The sequence below is a fragment of the Dipodomys spectabilis genome, unplaced genomic scaffold (genome assembly GCF_019054845.1).
Source record: "Dipodomys spectabilis isolate Male_0828 unplaced genomic scaffold, ASM1905484v1 ptg000273l, whole genome shotgun sequence".
Lineage (NCBI taxonomy): Eukaryota > Metazoa > Chordata > Mammalia > Rodentia > Heteromyidae > Dipodomys > Dipodomys spectabilis.
In genome coordinates, this window is record NW_024870950.1 from 8702589 (window position 1) to 8724829 (window position 22241).

General features: G+C 48.2%; 1 protein-coding gene across 1 annotated transcript; it reads right to left on the reverse strand.

The window, feature by feature from the left end:
* Positions 1 to 348: 348 nt before the first annotated feature.
* On the reverse strand, positions 349 to 19165 carry Pla2g15 (phospholipase A2 group XV). The gene is made up of 6 exons (XM_042700933.1): positions 18984 to 19165; positions 14595 to 14751; positions 7055 to 7173; positions 6743 to 6841; positions 6183 to 6407; positions 349 to 1939 (listed from the first exon to the last, which is right to left on the reverse strand). The coding sequence occupies exons 1-6, from the start codon at positions 19108 to 19110 to the stop codon at positions 1428 to 1430; spliced, it is 1239 nt and encodes a 412-aa protein (XP_042556867.1). The 5' UTR covers positions 19111 to 19165; the 3' UTR covers positions 349 to 1427.
* Positions 19166 to 22241: the final 3076 nt, after the last annotated feature.

A 22241-nucleotide genomic window follows, 5' to 3' on the forward strand; every position in this document is an offset into this window, starting at 1 on the left:
CTGATTACCGACCTCTCCAGCACTCTTACACCTCCACCACCTCCCGCCCCTCATGCTCAGAGAAGGCCAGGGCAGCGTATAGCATTCAGAATACTTTTATTGCCAGAATCGAGGTACAGCCTGTTCAGAGTGGGACCCACCACTTGGGAACAAAGGGAGACAGATGTTGGACATGTGCACAACAGGGGAGATCCAGTGCCAAAAAATGCTGTGGGAGAGTGGCAGAGTCCAGCCTGAGGGTGTCTCTGGAACCCCAACCTAAAGGTTGGACCCAAGTTTGAGGTCACAGAAATTTCACCATCAGCACCATTCTTCCCATCAAGGGTCCTTTGCTCCACTTTTTTCTTCTTCTTTTCACTGCCATAGAGGAAAGATAAGAAACTGCCCCAGAGGCTTCACAACCTAAGACCCAGAACTTTGAATGGTCAGTTCCATTAAGGCAGTTCCCTGTTCTCACTGGGAAACTGCAGCATCCCTGGGCTCTAGGATCCTGGCCCTTGAAAGGGCCAATCCCTGCAGGTTAAATATCACTCAGTGGAAACAACAGGTAATTGGCAGGAGTCCCATCATCTCTTAGTACTGTGCCAGCCCAGCTGGGCACTAGAAAGACTCTAGGGCAGAGGTCAGCAGGGTGGTGGGGTTTGCACACAGCTCAGGATAGCTCTGAGCAACCGTGGTTGCTTTGAGTTCCCTTTCTTACAGGCACCTAGAAGAATAAAGCACTGGGTCCTGCTGTCCTTGGACCACAGAGCCAGAGCCATAGGAGGCAGCTTTAATACTGGAATCCATAACACAACCAAACAGATCAGAACTCCTGAGAGACAGCCACCAGAACTGCTGCCCATTCCATAAGTAGGCTGTTTCTGGAGATGAGAGGTAGGAGTGGAGTGAATGTCCCAAGACCTGGGAACCACGGAGAAGACCTCCAAACTGACCCTGCCTGCAGGGGAATACTGGGCTGTCCAGCAGAGAGGCCACGAGGAAGCCAGCAGCTCCTGCCACCCACAACCAGTGGTAGGCCAGAAGCCAGTGTATGGGAAGAATCACCTGAAACCTTTGCAAGCAAGGACCACAGCTCAAAAATAACCCTCACGAGAAGTCCAGGGTCCAGTGGACAAATGTAGGAAAGTCCATGGGTTAGCAGGACTGCATAGTCCCCAAATTGAGGAATGGAGTCAGGTGCCAAGCAACCCACCCTGCTGAGCCAGTGTGAGGTCACAGCATTTCATTCTATCAAGGATCCCTTGAGTCCACACTCTTTTCTTCCTTCCCCACTGCCACAGAAAGATAAGAAAGAACACTTCCCCCAGACACGTCACAGTCCAAGACCCAGGACTTTGAATGGTCAGTCACAAACTCTGCTAAGTTTGTGGGCCAAGAGAAGCCCCGTGGCTGAGCCATCCAGCAACTTGAGCCTGGCCCAGGAATCAAGGCCCAAGGAGCACACGTTTTAGGTAGGCCAGGGTGGTGGCGTTGGCTAACATTTCAATGTGCTCGCTGCCAGGCAGCTCCTGCAGTGACACCTGCTGCTCCTGGCGATTCTGCCACAATCGACACTGTAGGGAGCTCTCCAAGTTCACAGTCCCATCACCATCACCAAAGCAGATTTTCGGATCCCGGTCGGGGAAGTTCTCATAATAGAAAGACTCTGGCGTGGGCACACCAGTCCCATAGAGGCAATGCAGCTGCACACCTGGTGGCACCATGGCTTCAACCAGCCCTTCTGTGTCCTGCCGCATGAACCAGCCATCTTCAAAGCCAATGTCCTGGAAGAACCGGTGGTAGTCCCGCAGTGTATAGTTGGTTGTGGGTGTATGCACAAATACCTTGTCAGGTGACCAGGTATAGTTGTAAGGTAACAGCCAGCTGGTGGAGACAGCAGACCGCTGCTGCTCCCGGATCTTCAATGGCCCAATGACAGGGATTCGGTTGTTATCTCCTGCAGGGAGAGGGCTCCGGTCAGGCTATGCCCAGCAGGGCAAACTGACTAAGCAGCAAGTTTACCAGTCAGCAGCCTAGCTAACATTCCAGAATCTCAACACTGTCAATCATCATAACTCCTATCTCTGCATTGCCTTATATTGTTTCTCTTCATTTTGGCTCCATTTAGGAAAAACACTTCCAAGCCCTGCTCTTTCTTTCTTTCGGCAGTCATGGGGCTTAAACTCTGGGCTTGGGCGCTGTCCCTGCACTCTTCAGCTCAAGGCGAGCGCTCTACCGCTTGAGTCACAGCACCACTTCCAGTTTTCTAGTGGTTTATTGGAAATAAGAGTTTCATGAACTTTCCTGTCCGGGGCTGGCTTTGAACCGAGATCCTCAGATCTCAGCCTCCTGAGTAGCTAGGATTACAGGCATGAGTCACCAGCGCCCGGCCCCTGCTGTTTCTTTTAGTACTTCATCAGGGTTTTTTGCTGTTGTTGTTTTGTTGGTCATGGGGCCTGAATTCTAGGCCAGGGCACTGTCCCTCAGCTCTTCAGTTCAAGGCTAGTGCTCTACCACTAGAGCCACAGCGCCACTTCTGACTTTTTTTTTTTCTGCTTGTGTAGTGCTCAGGAATCGAATCCAGGGCCTCATGCATGCAAAACAAGCACTCTACCACTGAGCCATCTTCCCAGCCCCTCATCAGGGTTTTAAGCAGGACCCATTGCCGGGTGATTTATGTCTCCTCATCCACAAATGATCCCTCTTCTGGTATACTATCATGGCAGCAGGCACCAGCCTGATCTATGGTGAAGCATCCAGATGATACATTCCTCTTTCATCTTTCTCTCTGAACTTTTTTTGGGGGGATTGGCATGGGGCTTGAACTCTGGGCCTACGCACTGTCCCTCAGCACTTCAGCTCAAGGCTAGCGCTCTACCACATGAGCCACAATGCCACTTCTGGTTTACTGGTGGTTTGTTGGAGATAAGAGTCTCACAGAGGGCTGGGAAAGTGGCTCAGTGGTAGAGCACTTGCCTTGCATGCTCGAGGCCCTGGGTTCGACTCCTTAGCACCACATAAGAAAAAAGCCGGAAGTGGCGCTGTGGCTCAAGTGGTAGAGTGCTAACCTTGAGCTGAAGAACTGAGGGACAGCGCCCAGGCCCAGAGTTCAGGCCCCACGACTGGACCCAAAAAAAAAAAAAAAAAAAAAAAGAGTCTCACAGATTTTCCTGCCCAGGCTGGCTTTGGATCACAATCCTCAGATCTTAGCCTCCTGAGTAGCTAGGATTACAGACGTGAGCCACCAACGCCCAGCTAAACATATTTTTTAAAGTGTATACCAATCCTGGGGCTTGAATTCAGGGCCTGGACACTGTCCCTGAGCTTCTTTTTGCTACCACTTGAGCCCCAGCACCACTTCTGGTTTTCTGGTGGTTAATTGGAAATAAGCATCTCATTGACTTCCCTGCCAGGGCTGGCTTTGAACCTCTGCCTCCTGAGTAGTTAGGATTACAGGCGTGAGCCAGCAAGGCCCAGAGGACATTTTTCCATGGACCCAGACCAGCATTCAGCCAGCCTGGTCTCATCCCACCTAGCTGCCTCTTCAGTGACCTGGGTGGCCGGGGCTGCTGGAGACAGGGGCAGTGGAAGCTGCAGACAGAAACTCCTCAAAACATCCCCAGTGAGGGGCTGGGAAGGTGGCTCAGTGGTAGAGCACTTGCCTTGCATGCCTGAGGCCCTGGGTTCGATTCCTCAGCACCACATAAGCAAAAAGAAAAAAGTCGGAAGTGGCGCTGTGGCTCAAGTGGTAGAGTGCTAGCCTTGAGCTGAAGAGCTGAGGGACAGCGCCCAGGACCAGAGTTCAGGCCCCACGACCGGACCCAAAAAAAAAAAAAAAAATCCCCAGTGAGACTTCTGGAGGGAGTGAGCTAAGAGGGGCTTCTTCTGGGTGTAGCCTCTAGGAGTCTGTACATTTCCTTTTTTTTTTTTTTGGGATGGGGTGTTTGGTCGTGGGGCCTGAACTCTGGGCCTGGGCGCTGTCCCTCAGCTCTTCAGCTCAAGGCTAGTGCTCTACCACTTGAGCCACAGGGCCACTTCCGGCTTTTTCCCTTTTTTCTTATGTGGTGCTGGGGAATCGAACCCAGGGCCTCATGCATGCAAGGCAAGCGCTCTACCACTGAGCCACCTTCCCAGCCCTGAGTCTGTATATTTCCATCTCCTCATATCTCACCCCCACTCCTAGATGGCTAGGACTGACAAATTTCCCAGAATATGAGCTCTATGAGGTCTCATAAGGAAGAGTTGTAGAAGACCAGTCTTCACTTTTTCTTTTTTCTTTGTTTTTGAGGGGCCTGGGGCCTGGACACTGTCCCAGAACTGTGCTGCACGAAGCTAACACTCTACCACTTGAGCCACGGCTCCACCTTCAGCTTTTTTGGTGGTTAATTGGTAAGAAGAGTCTCACAAACTTTCCTGCCTGGGCTGGCTTCAAATTGTAGATCTCAGCCTTCTGAGTAGCTAGGATTACAGGCGTGAGCCACTGACACTCAACCAGGGCTTCATTCTTATCACCACTCCCTGTACAAATTCAGAGGGTACCTATCTTTTTTTATTTTGCCAGTCCTGGGGCTTGAACTCATGGCCTGGGCACTGTCTCTAAGCTTCTTTTGCTCAAGGTTTGCACTCTACCACTTGAGCCATAGCACCCACTTCTGGCCTTTTCATATGGTGCTGAGGAACTGAACCTAGGACTTCATGCATGCTAGGCAAGCACTCTACCACTAAGCCACATTCCCAGCCTGGTACCCATCTTTTTGAGTTCCAAGGTGGGCAGAGTAAATTGTCTAGGTTGAGGCCTCAGGATAAGTGAATGTCTGAGCCAGGAACTCACTGTCCAGTCAAATCAGGGTCACTTCTAGGAGAGAGTGTGGATCTGACCCAATCAATAATGATCAGTTAACTGAGCAGATCAGGCAGTGCCAGTGACTGCAGAAAGTTCATGAGTTTCTTGGGCTGGGAAAGTGGCTCAGTGGTAGAGCATTTACCTTGCATGCATGAGGCCCTGGGTTCGATTCCTCAGCACCACATAAGCAGGAAAAAAAAAAAAAAAAAGCTGGAAATGGTGCTGTGGCTCAAGTGGTAGAGTGCTAGCCTTGAGCTGAAGAGCTGAGGGACAGCACCCAGGCCCAGAGTTCAGGCCCCACGACTGGACCCAAAAAAAAAAAAAAAGAAAGTTCATGAGTTTCTCAACATGACCCTGTCTCAAGGCCCCCAAAGTGGCATAAGAGAGAAAGCTTCCGCAGCAGGAAGCCCCACCTCCCGGCTGCACATGGCAGGTTCTGACAGTCATAAAAGGGCAAGTGAATTGGAGAGGGACCAAGAAGGTAACTTTCCCAACTGCCAAGAGAGCAAGCTCAGACAGATCTGCACCTGTTTCCTCCTTGCATTGCCCAGAGAAACTTCCTTCTGCTCACACAGGGAAGTGTAACTCATGAGCAGGAAATTGTTGTCCAGTCTTTGATGTGTGTATATATATATAAGCAAAGTACATCGTGCCTGCCATTCCATGATGAGGTCTCAGAAGCTTATACTGATTGCCAAGTGTTATCAACTAGAGAGGTGAAATTAGGAGTGTTAGGAGTAGTGTTAATCTTTTCTTCTCTTTTTTTTTTTTGTCAGTCATGGGGTCTGAACTCTGGGCCTGGGCGCTGTCCCTCAGCTCTTCAGCTAAAGGCTAGTGCTCTACCACTTGAGCCACAGCACCACTTCTGGCTTTTTCTGCTTATGTCATACTGAGGAATCGAACCCAGGGCCTCATGCATGCTAGGCAAGCACTCTACCACTGAGCCACCTTCCCTGCCCAGTGTTAATCTTTTTTTTTTTTTTTTTTTTTTGGTCAGTCATGGGGCCTGCACTCTGGGCCTGGGTGCTCAAGGCTAGCGCTCTACCACTTGAGCCACAGCACCACTTCTGGCTTTTTCTCCTTATGTGGTACTGAGGAATCGAACCCAGGGCCTCATGCATGGAAGGCAAGCACTCTACCATTAAGCCACCTTCCCCGCCCAGTGTTAATCTTTTTTGAAGAAAAAAAAATAAGTATTTGAAAAAGAATGTCACTCTGGAAAAAGAGGGTGTCCAGGGAAAGAAACATGAAGTATTAGCGCAGTGGAAAAAAGAGAGCGAGAGACAGATGAAGAGAGTGAGGGAGGGAGATTGATTGGCTTCGGGAACAAAAGTCCACTTGTCCATGTAGGTCTTACCTGAGGCCAGGACACGCAGGGTCTTGGCCACACCCCCCCAGGGTGCGCCCAGTGACACAAAGGCACGGATGTACTTGTCCTTCCAGGCCTGGGGTTGCCGCTGCAGAAAGTAGAGCGTGTACATGTTGCCCATGCTGTGGGCAACCAGCACCACGGGGCCCCCATACAGCTGGTACATCTCCTCGATCATCTCTCGGAGGGCCAGGAAGTAGGGCCCGTTTTCATCTGCAGGCCAGAGCCAAGCAGGGGTCAGGAGTCAACCACTAACCAATCTTCAGGCAAGACCCAAGACTAGGGAGAGTACTAACTAGAGTTAGGGAGAGTACTAAAACCTAAGTGAGACATCTGGTCCCTTCCCATGCCACCTCAGCCTCCACAAAGGAATGCCCAAGAGGTTTCTTCCCCTCCCTCCCCCAGTCTTAGGCCCTTCTTCCCCAAGGACTTAGAGCTAGAGCCCAGAGGCCACCCAGGGCTAGGAGAGAGACCAAGACCTATGGTGGCTAAGACTGCTTTGTTCCCCCTTCCTCAACCTCAAGGAAGGAATGAGGGTGACTTCTTACTTGGGGCTCGGCGCCAGTCATAGGGGGCCCCTCGGACATCTTCGCCCTGTGTGTAACCCCAGCCTACAAGGCTCTCCACCATGGTGTGGAAATAGGAACCTAAAGACAGAAAGGTATAGGATTAGCCAAGGTATAGCCAATGCCAGCCACCACCCCTACCCTGACACCACACCTGCCACACACAGTGTGACATTCATCTCTGGAAGGTGACAGGGATCTGTGACCATGCTGATCAGAGACAGCACTCCTCTAGGAATTCAGCAAAAGCCCCTTCTATCCCCTGGAGGCCCTAAACAAAAGCCACATACATACCCACACTGCTTTTGCTGGGGTCCAGGAACTCCAATGAGAAGGTCTTCCCAAAGCCAGGGACACGCACATCCACACCATCAGGGAACTGAGTGGCCCGAGATGTTCGGTTATAGGCCAGTCTGTCAGGAGGAGATCGAGGCAGTGACCCAGACATGACACTGAGGTTGGTACATCCCAACACTGTTCTGTGACCTGGGCCATAATTACATCCTTTCATCCACAGTATAAGGAGCGGAAAAGGTAACAATAAGCACTGAAGATATAGCTCAAGTGGTAGAGAACTTGCTTAGTAAGCATAAGGCCCTGAGTTCAAATCCCCAGTACCCCAAAAGAAAAGCATGTAATAAAAATTTGTAAAAACACAAATGAGAGGAACTGTATCTAAATGAGGACCTCACCAAAGCTTATTTACTCTTTATAAGACTGTCCACAGGACTCCTGCCAAAGCAAAATTCCCTTCTCTTTGGTGTCATCTGCCCCAGTAGGAAGGTCTTAGGCTGGTTAAAAAAAAGTCTCAGGTGCTGGAAACTTGGCTCAGTGGTAGAGTGCTTGCCTTACATGCATGAGGCCCTGGGTTTGATTCCTCAACACCACATAAGCAGATAAAGCCAGAAGTGGCGCTGTGGCTCAAGTGGTAGAGGCTAGCCTGAAGCTGAAGAGCTGAGGGACAGCACCCAGGCACAGAGTTCAGGCCCCAAAACCAACAAAAAAAAAAAGAAGAAGAAGAAGAAGTTTCAGGGCTGGGAATGTGGTTTAGTGGTAGAGTGCTTGCCTAGCATGCATGAAGCCCTGGGTTCAGTTCTTCAGTAGAACATATACAGAAAAAGCCAGAAGTGGGTAGAGTGCTAGTCTTGAGCAAACGAAGGTCAGGGCTCAGGACCTGAGTTCAAGCCCCAGGGCTGGGAAGGAAAAAAAAAAGTCTCAGTCCTGGCTCTGTTGTAAACTTCATACTTGACTCCAAGAAGCAGTCTACCCTTGTAGTTTCCCTTTGCTCCAAGGACTGCAGCCATCCACTTCAATGCCTCACAGAACAAAGGAGATAGTGGCTACTTTATGGATAAGTGGGCAGAGGGCAGGTAGGGAAAGAGGAGAAGGACCCTGTGCAAACTCAGATGGATGTAGCTAAGACCCATCTGCTCTGGCCATTGGACCCAGCATAGCTATCCTTTCTGCAGCCCAACAATCCGCGAAGGAAATGAACCATGACACATGGCCTGCTTGGTATCCTATCAACTGCCAGCCAACTGTAACAATCATTTGCCCAGCAAATTCCTAAAAGCAGTGACATATGACATATGAACTGCTAGCTTCTTAGGATCCCAAGAGCCCTCAGGTAAAATTTTTCTGTTGCTGTGGAACAAATTACCATAGATTAAGCAGCTTTTAACACTACATATACTATCTCCTCCTTTCTGTAGCAATGGTATAAAACAGAAGCAGACAATAAGGACTTGGATCTCAGGACTGAGTATATACACAGCTGTTTCACCCCTCCTTAGTCAGGGGGACTGCAGGGCTTGGAAAAATGGAGATGAGGGAGTGTAGAAAAGCCTGGTGCTAGTCTAGGAAATTTGCTCTGGCCTCACCTGACCAAAGAGAGAGGAGAGGGAGAAATAGACCCCCCAAAACCCTGAAGTTCCTGGTGATCCTGGGTCTTATGTACCCTTAAAGATCGATCACAGAGGGCTGGGAAGGTGGCTCAGTGGTAGAGCACTTGCCTTGCATGCATGAGGCCCTAGGTTCAATTCCTCAGCACCACATAAGAAAAAAGAAAAAAGCCGGAAGTGGCACTGTGGCTCAAGTGGTAGAGTGCTAGCCTTGAGCTGAAGAGCTGAGTGACAGAGCCCAGGCCTGGAGTTCAGGCCCCACAACTGATAAAAAAAATAAAAATAAAAAGATCAATCACAGAGGGCTGGGAAGGTGGCTCAGTGGTAGAGCACTTGCCTTACATGCATGAGGCCCTAGGTTCGATTCCTCAGCACCACATAAGAAAAAAGAAAAAAGCCGGAAGTGGCACTGTGGCTCAAGTGGTAGAGCACTAGCCTTAAGCTGAAGAGCTGAGGGACAGCACCCAGGCCCAGAGTTCAGGCCCCATGACCGGATCCAAAAAAAAAAAAAAAAAGATCAATCACAGAGTCAGAAGCCGGTGGCTCACTCCTATAACCTAGCTACTCAGGAGGTTGAAATCTGAGGATTGCAGTTTAAAGCCAGTCCAGGCAGAAAAATCCCTATGAGGCTCATGTCCAATAACTACTCAAAAAAGCCAGAAGTAGTGCTGTGGCTCAAGTGGTAGAATACTAACCTTGAACACAAAGAGACTCAGGGACAGTACCCAGGTCCTGAGTTCAAGCCTTAGAACCAGAAAAAAAAAAAATCAATCACAGAAAGTTAGCAACTCCCAAATATTAAGTCCTGGGGGCCCACTTTCTTCAGTATGTACATGGCCACCCTGGGTAGCATAGAAAGTTGTTTTGGAAAGCAAAAGTAGTCTATGCTAGAAGAAATCCAAAGAGATCAGAGGAACAACAAATCAGAAAAATTCCTCTCAGAATCAGATTATACTGCCAATTGCCAGTATCTGGGGTCATGTCTCTTATTATAAAAATAGAAATGCAGATCAGCAGCACAAAAATAACCCCAGTGATCCACCAAGGAAGAAAGAGTCAACAAAGCAGACAATAGAAACAACAAGAATGGTCAGGTTAGCTGGCCACACTGTGGCTCATGCCTGTAATTCTAGCTAATTAGGAGGTTGAGATCTGAGAATCAAGGGTCAAAGACAGCCTAGGCAGGAAAGCCAGTGAGACTCTTATTTCCAAATAACCAGCTGAAAACCAGACATAGTACTGTGGCTCAAATGGTAGAGCACTATAGCCTTGAGCTGAAGAGCTCAGGGACAGCACCTAGTCCCAGAGTTCAAGTCCTGTGACTGACAAAAAAAAAAAAAAAAAGGTCAGGGTGCCTGGAGAACCAGAAAACAGTTCGTTGGCAAGAACTTAATTTGTGAAGCTCCAGTTAGCTCAACCATACACAGGGTTCTGGCTGTTCTTGGTTCTGCTGTTACTAAAGATATAACCTAGATATAGCCTTGCCTCTCAGAGGACTCAGTGTAGGAAGGATACTTTAGCTCAGAGTCACACAATTCTGGGTATGAATTCTGATTCAGTTACTAGCTGAGTGAGCATAAGCAATTTTGTAACTTCTTCGAGCTTCCAGATTTCTTTATCCATAAAGCAAGTTTGTTCCATTGCAGTGCTCAGGATCAGACCTGGGGCCTTACGTATGCTAGGCAAGTGTTCTTCCCATGAGCTATATCCCCAGGCTTTTGTGAAGCAGGTTTAAAAACAGCATCTGTTCCAAGAGGAAGTTCGTAAGACCAAATGAAAGAAGTCATGTGGGGGCTGGGAAGGTGGCTCAGTGGTAGAGCACTTGCCTTGCATGCCAGAGGCCCTGGGTTCAATTCCTCAGCACCACATAAGCAAAAAGAAAAAAGCCGGAAGTGGCGCTGTGGCTCAAGTGGTAGAGCGCTAGCCTTGAGCTGAAGAGCTAAGGGACAGCGCCCAGGCCCAGAGTTCAGGCCCCATGACCGGACCCAAAAAAACCAAAAAAACAAAGAAGTCGTGTTAGTTGAGGACAAAAAACATTCTGAGAAATGCATAATTCAGTGAATGATGTAAACATCATCACGGTATCCTAACACAAATTATGGCTTCTTGATACAGTCAAGAGACTTAAGTAAACCTGTTTGCCAGATGTGGTGGCATAAACCTGTTATCCTAGCTACTTGGGAGGTAGAGGCTGGAGGCCATTCATTTCAAAGTTAATAGAGTAATGCATACCTGTATTCCTATTACTTAGGAGTGTATGACAGGAGGATTGTGAGTTTGAGGCCAATCTAGATTACAAAGTAAGAGTTTGACTGAAAAGAAAAATTAATTTTAAAAAATCATGAGATATATATGAGGCTGCTACTGGTATGTAATGTAATGTATGTAATGTAATTTTACAGCAATCTCTTTTTTTTTATTATTTTATTTATTCATTTATTTATTTATTTTTTGTCTGGGCCTGGGCGCTGTCCCTCAGCTCTTCAGCTCAAGGCTAGTGCTCTACCACTTGACCCACAGCGCCACTCCTGGCAGCAATCTCTTTTTTTTTAACTTTCCACTTCTGGGGCTTGAACTCAGGCCTTCACATTCTCAGTTGGCTTCGATTTGTCTACCTGGGCTGGCTTTGATCTGAGTTGCTAGGTATGAGCCACAGGTACATAACCTTTTTTTTTTTGGTCAGTCTTGGGGCTTGAACTCTGAGCCTGAATGCTGTCCCTCAGCTCTCAGCTCAAGGCTAGTTCTCTACCACTTGAGCTACAGCGCACTTCCAGTTTTCTGGTGGTTTATTGGAGATAAGAGTCTCATGGACTTTCTTGCCCGGGCTGGCTTTGAACCGCAATCCTCAGAACTCAGCCTCCTGAGTAGCTAGGATTACAGGTGTGAGCCACCAGTGCCCAGCTGACCGGTTTGTTTTGAGATAAGGGTCTGGCTATGTAGTACAAACTGGCCTTGAACTTAATCCTGGGATTATAGGCATCTGTTACCATATCCAACTAGACTTTCATTTGTTTTTTGTTTTGTTTTGGTCCGGTCGTGGGGCCTGAACTCTGGGCCTGGGCGCTGTCCCTCAGCTCTTCAGCTCAAGGCTAGCACTCTACCACTTGAGCCACAGCGCCACTTCCGGCTTTTTTCTTTTTGCTTATGTGGTGCTGAGGAATCGAACCCAGGGCCTCTGGCATGCAAGGCAAGTGCTCTGCCACTGAGCCACCTTCCCAGTCCCTCATTTGTTTTTTATAAGTAAGAGTATATTCCAAAAAAACTAAAAAGTTATGTATATAATAGTTATGTATGTAGTAAACACATAAAGCAGCAACATCAAGTATTGTGTACTAGGTTGCTTATACTAGCATCACAAGCAAGTGAATAATGTATTTCATATTAGGGTTTGATGGCTACAAAGTCATTAGATGACAGGACTTTTTTTTTTTTGCCAGTCCTGGGGCTTGAACTCAGGGCCTGGGCACTATCCCTGAGCTTCTTTAGCTCTGGGCTAGGACTCTACAACAGCACCACTTCTGGCTTTTTCTGTTTATGTGGTACTGTGGAATCAAACCCAGGGCTTCATGCATGCTAGGCAAGCACTCTACCACTAAGCCATATTCCCGGCCCTGACAGGACATTTTAAACTCTATTATAGTCTTTTTCCTTTTCTTTTTTTTTTTTTTTTTTTTTGCCAGTCCTGGGACTTGAATTCTGCACCTAGGCACTGTCCCTGAGCTCTTTTGCTCAAGGCTAGTATTCTACCATTGAGCTACAAGGCCACTTCAGCTTTTTCTGTGATTAATTGGAAATAAGAGTGCCATGAGGCAGGGAAGATGGCTCAGTGGTAGAGTGCTTGCTCTGCATGCATGAGGCCCTGGGTTCTGTTCCTTAGCACAACATAAGCAGAAAAGGCCGGAAATGGAGCTGTGGTTCAAGTGGTAGAGCACTTGCCTTGAGCTGAAGGGCTGAGGGACAGCGCCTAAGCTGAGTTCAGGCCTCAGGACTGACAAAAAAAAAAAAAAAGATACATTGTACTAATAACCTGACTTGGAGCAACCCTGTGGGAGAATATGAATGCCAAGGCGATGAGGTCTAATAAAGAGAATTGGAGGAGTGCCATTCCCTGACTTTTAGAAAGCTGGGAGTGGCCTGAGAAAGATCAATCACTCCTTAGCATTACAGAACCCCAAGATTCTACCCTAAATGTGATTAATCCAGACTCAAACTTTCTTGGACCTTGAAGTTACATAAAGGCTATGCCAACTGTACTTGTATGCTACTTGCCTTACTAAGATAAGAAAGTTATTTATCCTATCATTGTTTCATCTGCTAGTGTCTGTAACTCCAAAGGAGATTACTACCTTACTTTCTGCAAGTACTTCCCTGTGCCAAAATCAATAAGGACCCTGTTAACGGGACTTTGGGGTTGTCTGTTGCTTGTGAGGGGCAACAGACCCTCTGCTGCCCCAAAACCAGTTCCACAGTTAATGCCTTGCTCCAGGTCACAGTGGGTTATGGTGCTCATGGGCAGATCGCAACACAGCCCCTTTGTACACATTTTTTAAATTTTATTGTTATTATAAAAGTGATGTACAGGGGCTGGGAAGGTGGCTCAGTGGTAGAGCACTTGCCTTACATGCATGAGGCCCTGGGTTCGATTCCTCAGCACATAAGCAAAAAGAAAAAAGCTGGAAGTGGTGCTGTGGCTCAAGTGGTAGAGCGCTGGCCTTGAGCTGAAGAGCTGAGGGACAGTGCCCAGGCCCAGAGTTCAGGCTCCATGACCAGGCCCCCCCCCCCCTCAAAAAAAAAAGATCCTATTTTAGAAGTGGCAGTGTAACTCAAGTGGTAGAACACTGGCCTCAAGCTGAAGACATCAGGGACAGCACCCAGGCCTAGACTTCAAGCTCCATGACTGAAAAAAAAAAAAAAAAAAAGACTCAGCATAGTCTCTGGGCTGGGAATGTGGCTTAGTGATAGAGTGCTTGCCTAGCATGCATGAAGCCTTGGGTTTGATTCCTCAGTACCACATAAACAAAAAAGCCAAAAGTGGTACTATGGCTCAAGTGGTAGAGTGCTAACCTTGAGCAAAAGAAGTTCAGGGACAGTGCCCAGGCCAAATTCAAGCCCCAGGACTGGCAAAACACACACACACACACACACAAAATCAAGATCTTTTCTCAAAACAATACAACAACAAAAACAGACCAGGTACTGATGGCTCACACCTGCAATCCTAGCTACTCATGAGGCTGAGATCTGAAAATCACAGTTCAAAGCCAGCCAGGTCAGTGAAATCCATAAGACTCTCAACTCCAACTACCAAAAAGCCAGAAATAGAGCTTTAGCTCAAATGGTAAGCACTAGCTTTGAACACAAAAGCTCAAAGACAGTGCCCAGGCCCTAAATTCAAACCCTAGGACTGGCATAAAACAAAACAGAAACAAAAATAACAACCATAAAAACCATCATATATAAGGCCTGAGGGCTGATTGAACCAGAGAAGCTAGAGACACAAGCAGAAGGAAGAGAAAGAAAGTTCTGTCAGGGACTGGGAAGGTGGCTCAGTGGTAGAGCGCTTGCCTTGCATGCATGAGGCCCTGGGTTCGATTCCTCAGCACCACATAAGCAGAAGAAAAAAGAAGCCGGAAATGGCGCTGTGGCTCAAGAAGTTGAGCACTAGCCTTGAGCTGAAGAGCTGAGGGACAGCGCCCAGGTCAGAGTTCATGCCCACCACTGGACCCCAAAAAAAAAAAACAAAGAAAGTTCTGCCAGAAACAGTGCAGAAATAGCTGATCAGAGTAGATCAGTCTAGACCAGAACAGACTAGAGCCTGGGGACAGAGAGAGGTCATTGACCTCCAGTTTTCTAGAGGCTGGATAAGAAGGAAATGGAATCTGGAGGCCTCTCAGGGTCCCACTGGTACCTTGTCTGTGTGCCCTAGGCCTCACCTGATATTGTCAATCCAGCAGTCAATGATGACGGGCAACAGCAGCTCAAGGTTCAGCCAGAGTGTGAAATAACTGTCCGTCTTCTTGGAGCAAAGGTAGTGCACGACCTTTGGCTTGTCCAGCTTTGCTTCCAGCTGATTGCCCAAATCACCGGGCACTGCAGGGGGTCAAAGAACATATGTAAGCCCTGTGCTTTGCAGGCTGGAGACCCCCAAGAACCCTGAAGTCTGAAGACGACTATAGCTCTGGATAAGATGGCAGACCTCTGCGCTTGCACTCCATATTAGTTAAAATACAGTGCCAGGGGCAAAAATATCAGAGGCCAACACTCTGCTACCTTCAAGCAGAACTGCCACAGGGTGCATATTGGTGGGAAAGAAGCTTGAGGGCTTAGAGTTTGGGGAGCTTGGTAAAGACCTAATGTTTTTTCTTTTTTTGGTGGGGGGGTCCGGTCGTGGGGCCTGAACTCTGGGCCTGGGCGCTGTCCCTCAGCTCTTCAGCTCAAGGCTAGCACTCTACCACTTGAGCCACAGCGCCACTTCTGGCTTTTTTCTTATGTGGTGCTGAGGAATCGAACCCAGGGCCTGCAGCATGCAAGGCAAGCGCTCTACCACTGAGCCACCTTCCCAGCCCCAGACTTAATGTTTTTGGTCGGGGAAACCAACCCCAGAAAAAAAAAATAAGTCCTTTAGTGGGGTGCCACTGACTCACATCTGTAATCCTAACTACTAAGGAGGCGGAAAGCTGAGAATCCTGGTTCAAAGCCAGCTTGGGCATTAAAAAAAAAAAAAAAAAGCACCAAAAAAGCTAGAAGTAGAGCTGTGATTTCACTTCCAGTAGAACATTAGCATTGAGCTTAAAGAAGCTCAGAGACAGTGCTTAGGCCCTGAGTTCAAGCTCCAGGACCAGCACAAAATAAATATATCCTAATAAATAAATCCTCTAGAGCTTCATTGGAACTTCCTTCTGAGCTAGTCACACAAGGGAAGGGAGATCAGGTAAAGTCACTGCCCCATGCAAGCCTCCAGTTTTCTTATTTGTCAAAAGAGCTCTATGGGTGGCTCATACCTGTAATCCTAGCTACTCAGGAGGCTGAGATCTGAGGATCACAGTTTGAAGGCAACATGGGCAAGAAAGTCCTTGAGACTCCTCTGTCTAATTAACCACTCAAAAACTGGAAGTGGCGTTCTGGCTTAAAGTGGTAGAGTGACAGCCTTGTGCAAAAGAACTCAGGCATAGTGCCTAGGCCCTAAGTTCAAGCCCCAGGTTTGGCATACACACAGACAAAATACAATATGTTTGGGGAGAAAACATTCAGAGAGAGAAAGGACGGTATCATCTGGGTGCTTCATCTTAGATAAGGCCTGTAAAGGACCCCAGGCCTTATTACAGGACAGTAAAGTTCAAGAGTGTATGTTAAAACCTGCTGCATGCTCCTTAATCCCCTGTAACCGGGAGCAACACAGTAAAGGAGACTGGACAGTGGAACTGAGGTTTGAGGTACCAGGAGACCAGTAGCCTTCTGCCAGCAACAGACCCTAAGGTTCCATCAACAAAGGTTTTTATCGGTCTTGTGCAAGGAAGTAAGGAGAGCCAAACAGTAAACAGACTACAATTTACATAAACCTAAGTCTACCCTTAGGCTCCCACACAGTTTAGGTGGAATCTGAGTTCTCCTTAAGGCTGCACTGATTGACCTTTCCAAAAAAGAACTTGGCATTCTGAGAGTATGGCTTTTTCTGCTTATGTGGTGCTGAGGAATCGAACCCAAGGCCACATGCATGCAAAGCAAGCACTCTACCACTGAGCCACATTACAGATGGCTACTTTGAAATAGCATACCATTCCAGACATAGCCCAGAAAGGTTGTATGTGACCTGGCCACAAAGAAGACTTGATTCCATTTCAGCCAACCTGTTCAGTCCATATAGAGACGCCATTCCAGTGCTCTATTGCCCAGCATTCAAAACTTTCCACAGATTACTACTTTCCCTCCTGGATCTTTAGGACATACCTACCCTTTCATGCTATCCTCTGGATACTTCTAAAACACAGCCCTATTAGGATCCATGATCCTAAATAGTGAACAGACAGGGTTCAGATGTCCTTGGCATTCTACTGGATGTTGACTATGAATCCTATGAACCCAAGCCAAGCCAGAACCTGCCTTCCTGGTGCACCATATCAGTGCCATGGGAAGTAGGTATGGCACCCGCTCTCACCTCCTGTCATGATGATTTATGTGCTGATGCAGGGAGCTCCACAACCTCTTGATATGTATGTGGATGGACATATGGATGGTCAGTCTCCATCAAAGGGGAAATGGCTGAAAGAGGAAGCTACCATAGCTGCTTTGCGCAGATACCCCTTGCCCTGGTCAGGCTGTGTGGTGTCTAAAAATAGCAGTGGCCACTTCCTGAAGCCCTTTGTATCTGGAACTAGGCACAAGAGCCATACACAGGGTACCTTTTACCTCAAATAACACTGGGAGGAGAACATCTTTTCCTCATCTTCACAGATGAAGAAACTGAGGCTGGGAGAAGTAGGAGTGTCTTGTCTAAGTCCCTTTTCTCCTACATAGGGCCATCTATCTAGCTCTGATGCCTCTTCTACCAATTCAGGACTCATAACTCGAGGATTTCAAACCTCAAAATCAGGGTTGCAAATGTGGCTTAGTGGACGAGTGCTTGCCTATAGCATGCTCATGAAGCCCTAGGTTCGATTCCTCAGTACCATATAAACAGAAAAAGCCAGAAGTGGTGCTGTGGCTCAAGAGGTAGAGTGCTAGCCTTGAATGACAGAAGCTCAGGGACAGTACCCAGGCCCTGAGTTCAAGTCCTACAACAAAAGAAAGAAAGAAAAGAAAATCACTTTCCTACTCTGTATCTAGACTGAGCTCACCCACTGCTCACAAGGGGATCTCTGAGTTAATATGATCAGCCTCACTCCCAGAGAAGATGGGCAAATTAAAATTCCAGCTTTTCAGATCACTCTGCTGTAACCTTGGATAACTAAGAACTAGATGAACTAAGAAGAGCAGTCAGCACCACTCCAAGCAAAAATGTGGCAAAACCTTTGTGACCACAGACCAAAAACTCCCAATTCCATATACCGCATTCTAAGAACTCTTTAAGCCCACACATAGCTTCCTTTGACCCCCAAGATAAAGTGTGCACATGACTCAGGTCACAAGCCTTGCACAATCCACTCCCCACCCCATTCCAGCCTTCTTTGACTGGTTCCCTAGAACTCTTTCCTGATTTTAGTTCCAGAATACTTCAGAAAGTCTTGCCTGACACACACATATTCTAGTTTGACTCGGACCTCACTTCTGGGATTACTGTTATCCCTTACGTGGAAGTTTGGGAAAGGAGGGTCAAATTTTTGTGAATCTTAAGGTAAACCTGAGCCCAGAATTCCCCTGAGTCACTTCCTGTCCTGGAACCTTACTATGCCTCCTGGGACCACTTTGCCTCTCATGCTCATTAAAACAGTCCCAACAGAAAGAGGAGGTCAAGTTCTCGCAGATTACCTGTAGAACCTGTGACTCAATTAAGCCTCTTGCTGGCCACACCAGAACTAAATGGGGGCAATGGGCTAAAGGAAGTACCTGAAAGCGTCCTAGACAGAAGCCACGTTCTGTCCCAGCACCACAAGAAAACATGTGGCTCCTATTCAATTGCCCAGTTTGGAAGCAAGGAGAGAGTGGGCAGGAGAGATCACCTAGCTCCAACAGAACCAGCTTAAACTAGGTCTGGCAGGAGTGAAAAGTATAGCTATGTTCCCAGACACTTGTATAGCCAAAGGTGCCATCATTTTCCCTGCCTTCAGCAATTCTTGTTCGCTTTGGGCCTCTTGTGCACAGGCCCAATACCACTTCTCTGATAAGGTGAGGGTAAGGGAAAATAAGCTTGGTGTCCAGCTAAAGTGGCAATCTCTTCCCAAAAAACTAGCTTCCAGTAATGCTTTCTGGAAACATAGAGGCGTTGAGGGTGACAGCTCGGAACCAATTCTGAGGTCACCAGCCCTCAAAAGTGGAACTGAACCATCTCAGGCTTCCCAGCTTAAAAAAAAAAGGTATGTAAAGACAAGGTTTGGAACCAAGGCGGAAAGGTAGGAGTAGACGTTCAGACAGCAACCCTCCATTTACTCCCTTTTCTTAAGAGGTTGGAGACACAGGTGGTGGCAGGAGGCTGACCACACCCGTGCCCAGCTAGGCGGGAGGTGAGCCAGTGGATCCAGGTGACAAAATCAAGGTAACCAAGGTGATCAAGACATCTCTCCGTCGGTGCTTAACACAGATGCAGACCGGGAAGACCTCCCCCCCACCACCACCTCCGCGGGCACCTCTTCCTGCAGGACCCACCCACCATGAAATGCACGCCTCACCAAGCACCACAGGGGGATGTCTCTGGGCCGGGAGCGCCGGGTCCGAGAGCAGCATTAGCAGCAGGAGGAGGAACAAGAGGCCTTTCGGGAGCAGGGCGGCGCGGCAGGGGCGGGCAAGGTGGTCCATGGCGCTGTGCACAGCTGTAACACGGACGCGCGCGTTTAAAGCTCAGGGCTTGTACCTAGGCCAGGCCAGCAGCTACGTGCTTAACCCCGCCGCCCACAGCCTCTCGGCCAATTAGAACCCAGCTCTCGCAAACAACCTGCCAATAAGGACTTGCCGCCAGGCGCGTCCCTCCCACCCGAGCTCGTCGCCCCGCCCTTGCCCACCTCTGGGCCCGCTCTCTAGGAAGTGTTGCGCGCCGAGCACATCGATGGGTCAGGGGAGAGTTGGCCCCGGCTTGCAGCTCACCCCGGCCACCCTCAGCCTCAGCCCGCGCTCCCCGACTGGCGACTGTGTACTCAGCCCAACCAAGCCCAGTACCTTAAGTACCCGCAGTCCACGCTGCACAACATACACGCCAGAGTCAGCACTTGCGCTGAACCACCCCCTCCAAAGCAAGAGGGGACATAAACCCAGGGAAATTCTTGGATCTTCGATGGCCAGACCTGACCGGGAATTGTGTGCCATTCCCGGGTTCTTCCCAACTCTCTCCCAAGGACACCAAGGCCCGAGGCCCAGTCAGCCCGCTCCGTTTCCAAGTGAGAGGTCTGTCCATTCATTTAGGGGAGGGAGCATGGCTGTGACCCAACCAGATGAAGCCGTTTGGGAATAGAGTTGGAAGTGGCTTCATCTGCAGCCCTGCACTCGGGCCCTTTCATAAATTCTCCATGCGGAGTAGGACAGACATCAGAACCAGTATTTGCCATCTTCTCCCCCACCCCAGGCAAACCTGGGGTGATACAACACACCAGGTGCCAGGAAGGAGGCCAAATAGTCACAGGACAGCAGGTATATACCAGCATTATATGACACTCTAGGACAGCGAAACCAGTGTGTTTGGAGAATGGAGGGTTTTAGGTTTATTTTTCCTGAGACAGAGTCTCACTCTGTAACCCAGGCTGTCCTGACAGTACAATTTTCCTCCTGGCCTCTCTGATTCTGGGATTCTAGACATATACCACTACTCTGCAGGGAATGAAGGGCTTGATCCTCGAGGCCAGCGATACCCTGGTCATCCTTGCCTGGTCTAAGGATCTCTGTCCTGCTGCTTCTTTCCTTCCATCTTGGTAAGCAACTGACCCACCATAAAGTTAATCGATATGTTCAACTGCCCATTGTGAGTTCCTGTAATGAAAACAAGTGAATAGGGTGCACCTTCCTCTGTGTTTGTGTGTGTGTGTGGTGTGTGTGTGTGAGAGAGAGAGAGAGAGAGAGACAGAGAGAGAGAGAGCGCACACAGGCACGCACGTGCATGCTGGTCCTGGGGCTTGAAGTCAGGGCATGATTACTGATCTTTTTTGCTCAAGGCTATCACTCTGCTGTTTGAGCCACATCTCCACTTCTGGCTTTTTGGTAGTTAATTGAATTTTCCTGCGAGGCTGCCTTTGAACTGGGATCATCAGATCATCAGATCTCAGCCTCTTGAGTAAGATTACAGGCTCGGAGTACTCAGTTCCTCTTATCTCTTTTTTTTCTTTTTGCCAGTCCTGGGGCTTGAACTCAGGGCCTGGAGAGCTTCTTTTGCTCAAGGCTAACACTACCATTTGAGCCATAGCACCATGTCTGACTTTTTCTGTGTACGTGGTACTGAGAAATTGAACCCAGGGCTTCATGCATACTAGGTGAGCACTGTACTACTAAGCCACATTCCCAGCCATCCCTCTACTCTCTTGAGGTCTAACTATCTATTACCTTAAACCATGACTTCTCACCCTCAACCCTGGAACCAACAAAAGGTAGCTGAAGATTGATGCTGTGATGGAAGAAATGTGGGTGAGTAGAGATCCTTCTGCCAGAGTGAAGACAGGCAGAAGTCCAGAGCCTGGGGGTTGGGGGCGGGGGGAAGATCAGGAGAGGCTGGACAGCCTTGGGCTCTGACCAGTCTAAGCATCTTGTCAGCCTGTCAGCGCAGTCTCAGGTGACCATGGGACCCTGGACAGGCAGCCCTGTCAGGAAGCTTGCTGGTGGTACTCCACCTCCATATGGTGTTCAGGTGTTAGGAACTGACAGGTAGCAGTTAGCCTTGTGCTATGGAGAAATCAAAAGGGGAAACCACCATAGTAGGAATGTCATACAATTGTTGGGTTTTTTTGCACCTACCTAAGGATTAATAAATGGCTCCATTAATTTCTTTTCTCCTCCCCCCCCCCCCCCCCCCCCCGCCTTTCACTCTTTGTCTTGAACTCAGAGCCTGGGTGCTGTCTCTGAGCTTCTTTCCTCAAGGAAAATGCTCTACCACAGCCCCATTTGCAGTTTTCTGGTGGTTAATTGTAAAGAAGAGTCTCACAGGCTTTCCTGCTCAGGCTAACTCTGAACCTCCATCTTCAGATCTCAGCCTCCTGAGTAGCTAGGATTACAGATGTGAGCCACCAGAAATCAGGAAAAAAGGCTTCATTTCATACTAAAGCAAGTCAACAAATAGTTCTTGGCACAGTAGATTCTTTTTTTTTTTTTTAATTTTATTTTACTTTATTTGAGAACATACTGTACAGAGGGGTTACAATTACATGGGCAGGATAATGCATACATTTCTTACCAAGCATTGCAGCCTCCTCCTTTGTTTACCCTTCACCTCCCTTCCCACCCTCCCCTCTCCCCCCCACCCAATCAAACCCCCCCTCCCCCCCACTCCGACATTATAAAGCTGGTTTTGACATGACATTTTGTACTTCTCATTGTTGCAACAGGTCCTCCTGAATCCTTAAACGACTTGTTTGTCCCCGTCTCCTCCACATGTTATACTGACATCAAATATAGTGAAAGCGGGGGTTACACTGTGGGGGAGGGACATACAAAGCAACAAAGAAATAATCTTATAAATGCGTTAGAAACACATGCATGAAAGAAACAAAAACATTAAAATACATATTTGAGGGTTCGTTTTCCTAACATCACATTATCTGACTTTTTCCGCTTGACTCATACCTATACTAGATATTGCAAATAAGGGAAACCATGGGACCTATGTTTCTTTGGGCCTGGCTTACTTCACTTAATATAATTTTTTCCAAGCCTTTCCATTTCCTAACAAATGGGGCAATGTCATTCTTTCTGATGGAGGCATAGAATTCCATTGTGTATATATACCACATTTT

Bases quoted from the DNA above. Each gene is read 5' to 3' on its own strand.
- Pla2g15 (XM_042700933.1), bottom strand. From the start codon at position 19,110: ATGGACCACCTTGCCCGCCCCTGCCGCGCCGCCCTGCTCCCGAAAGGC. The intron at 6,408-6,742 runs GTAAGAAGTCAC...TCTGGCCTGCAG, and splicing joins TGACTGGCGCCGAGCCCCAA to ATGAAAACGGGCCCTACTTC. The intron at 1,940-6,182 runs GTAAGACCTACA...CTCTCCCTGCAG, and splicing joins CCTGCGTGTCCTGGCCTCAG to GAGATAACAACCGAATCCCT.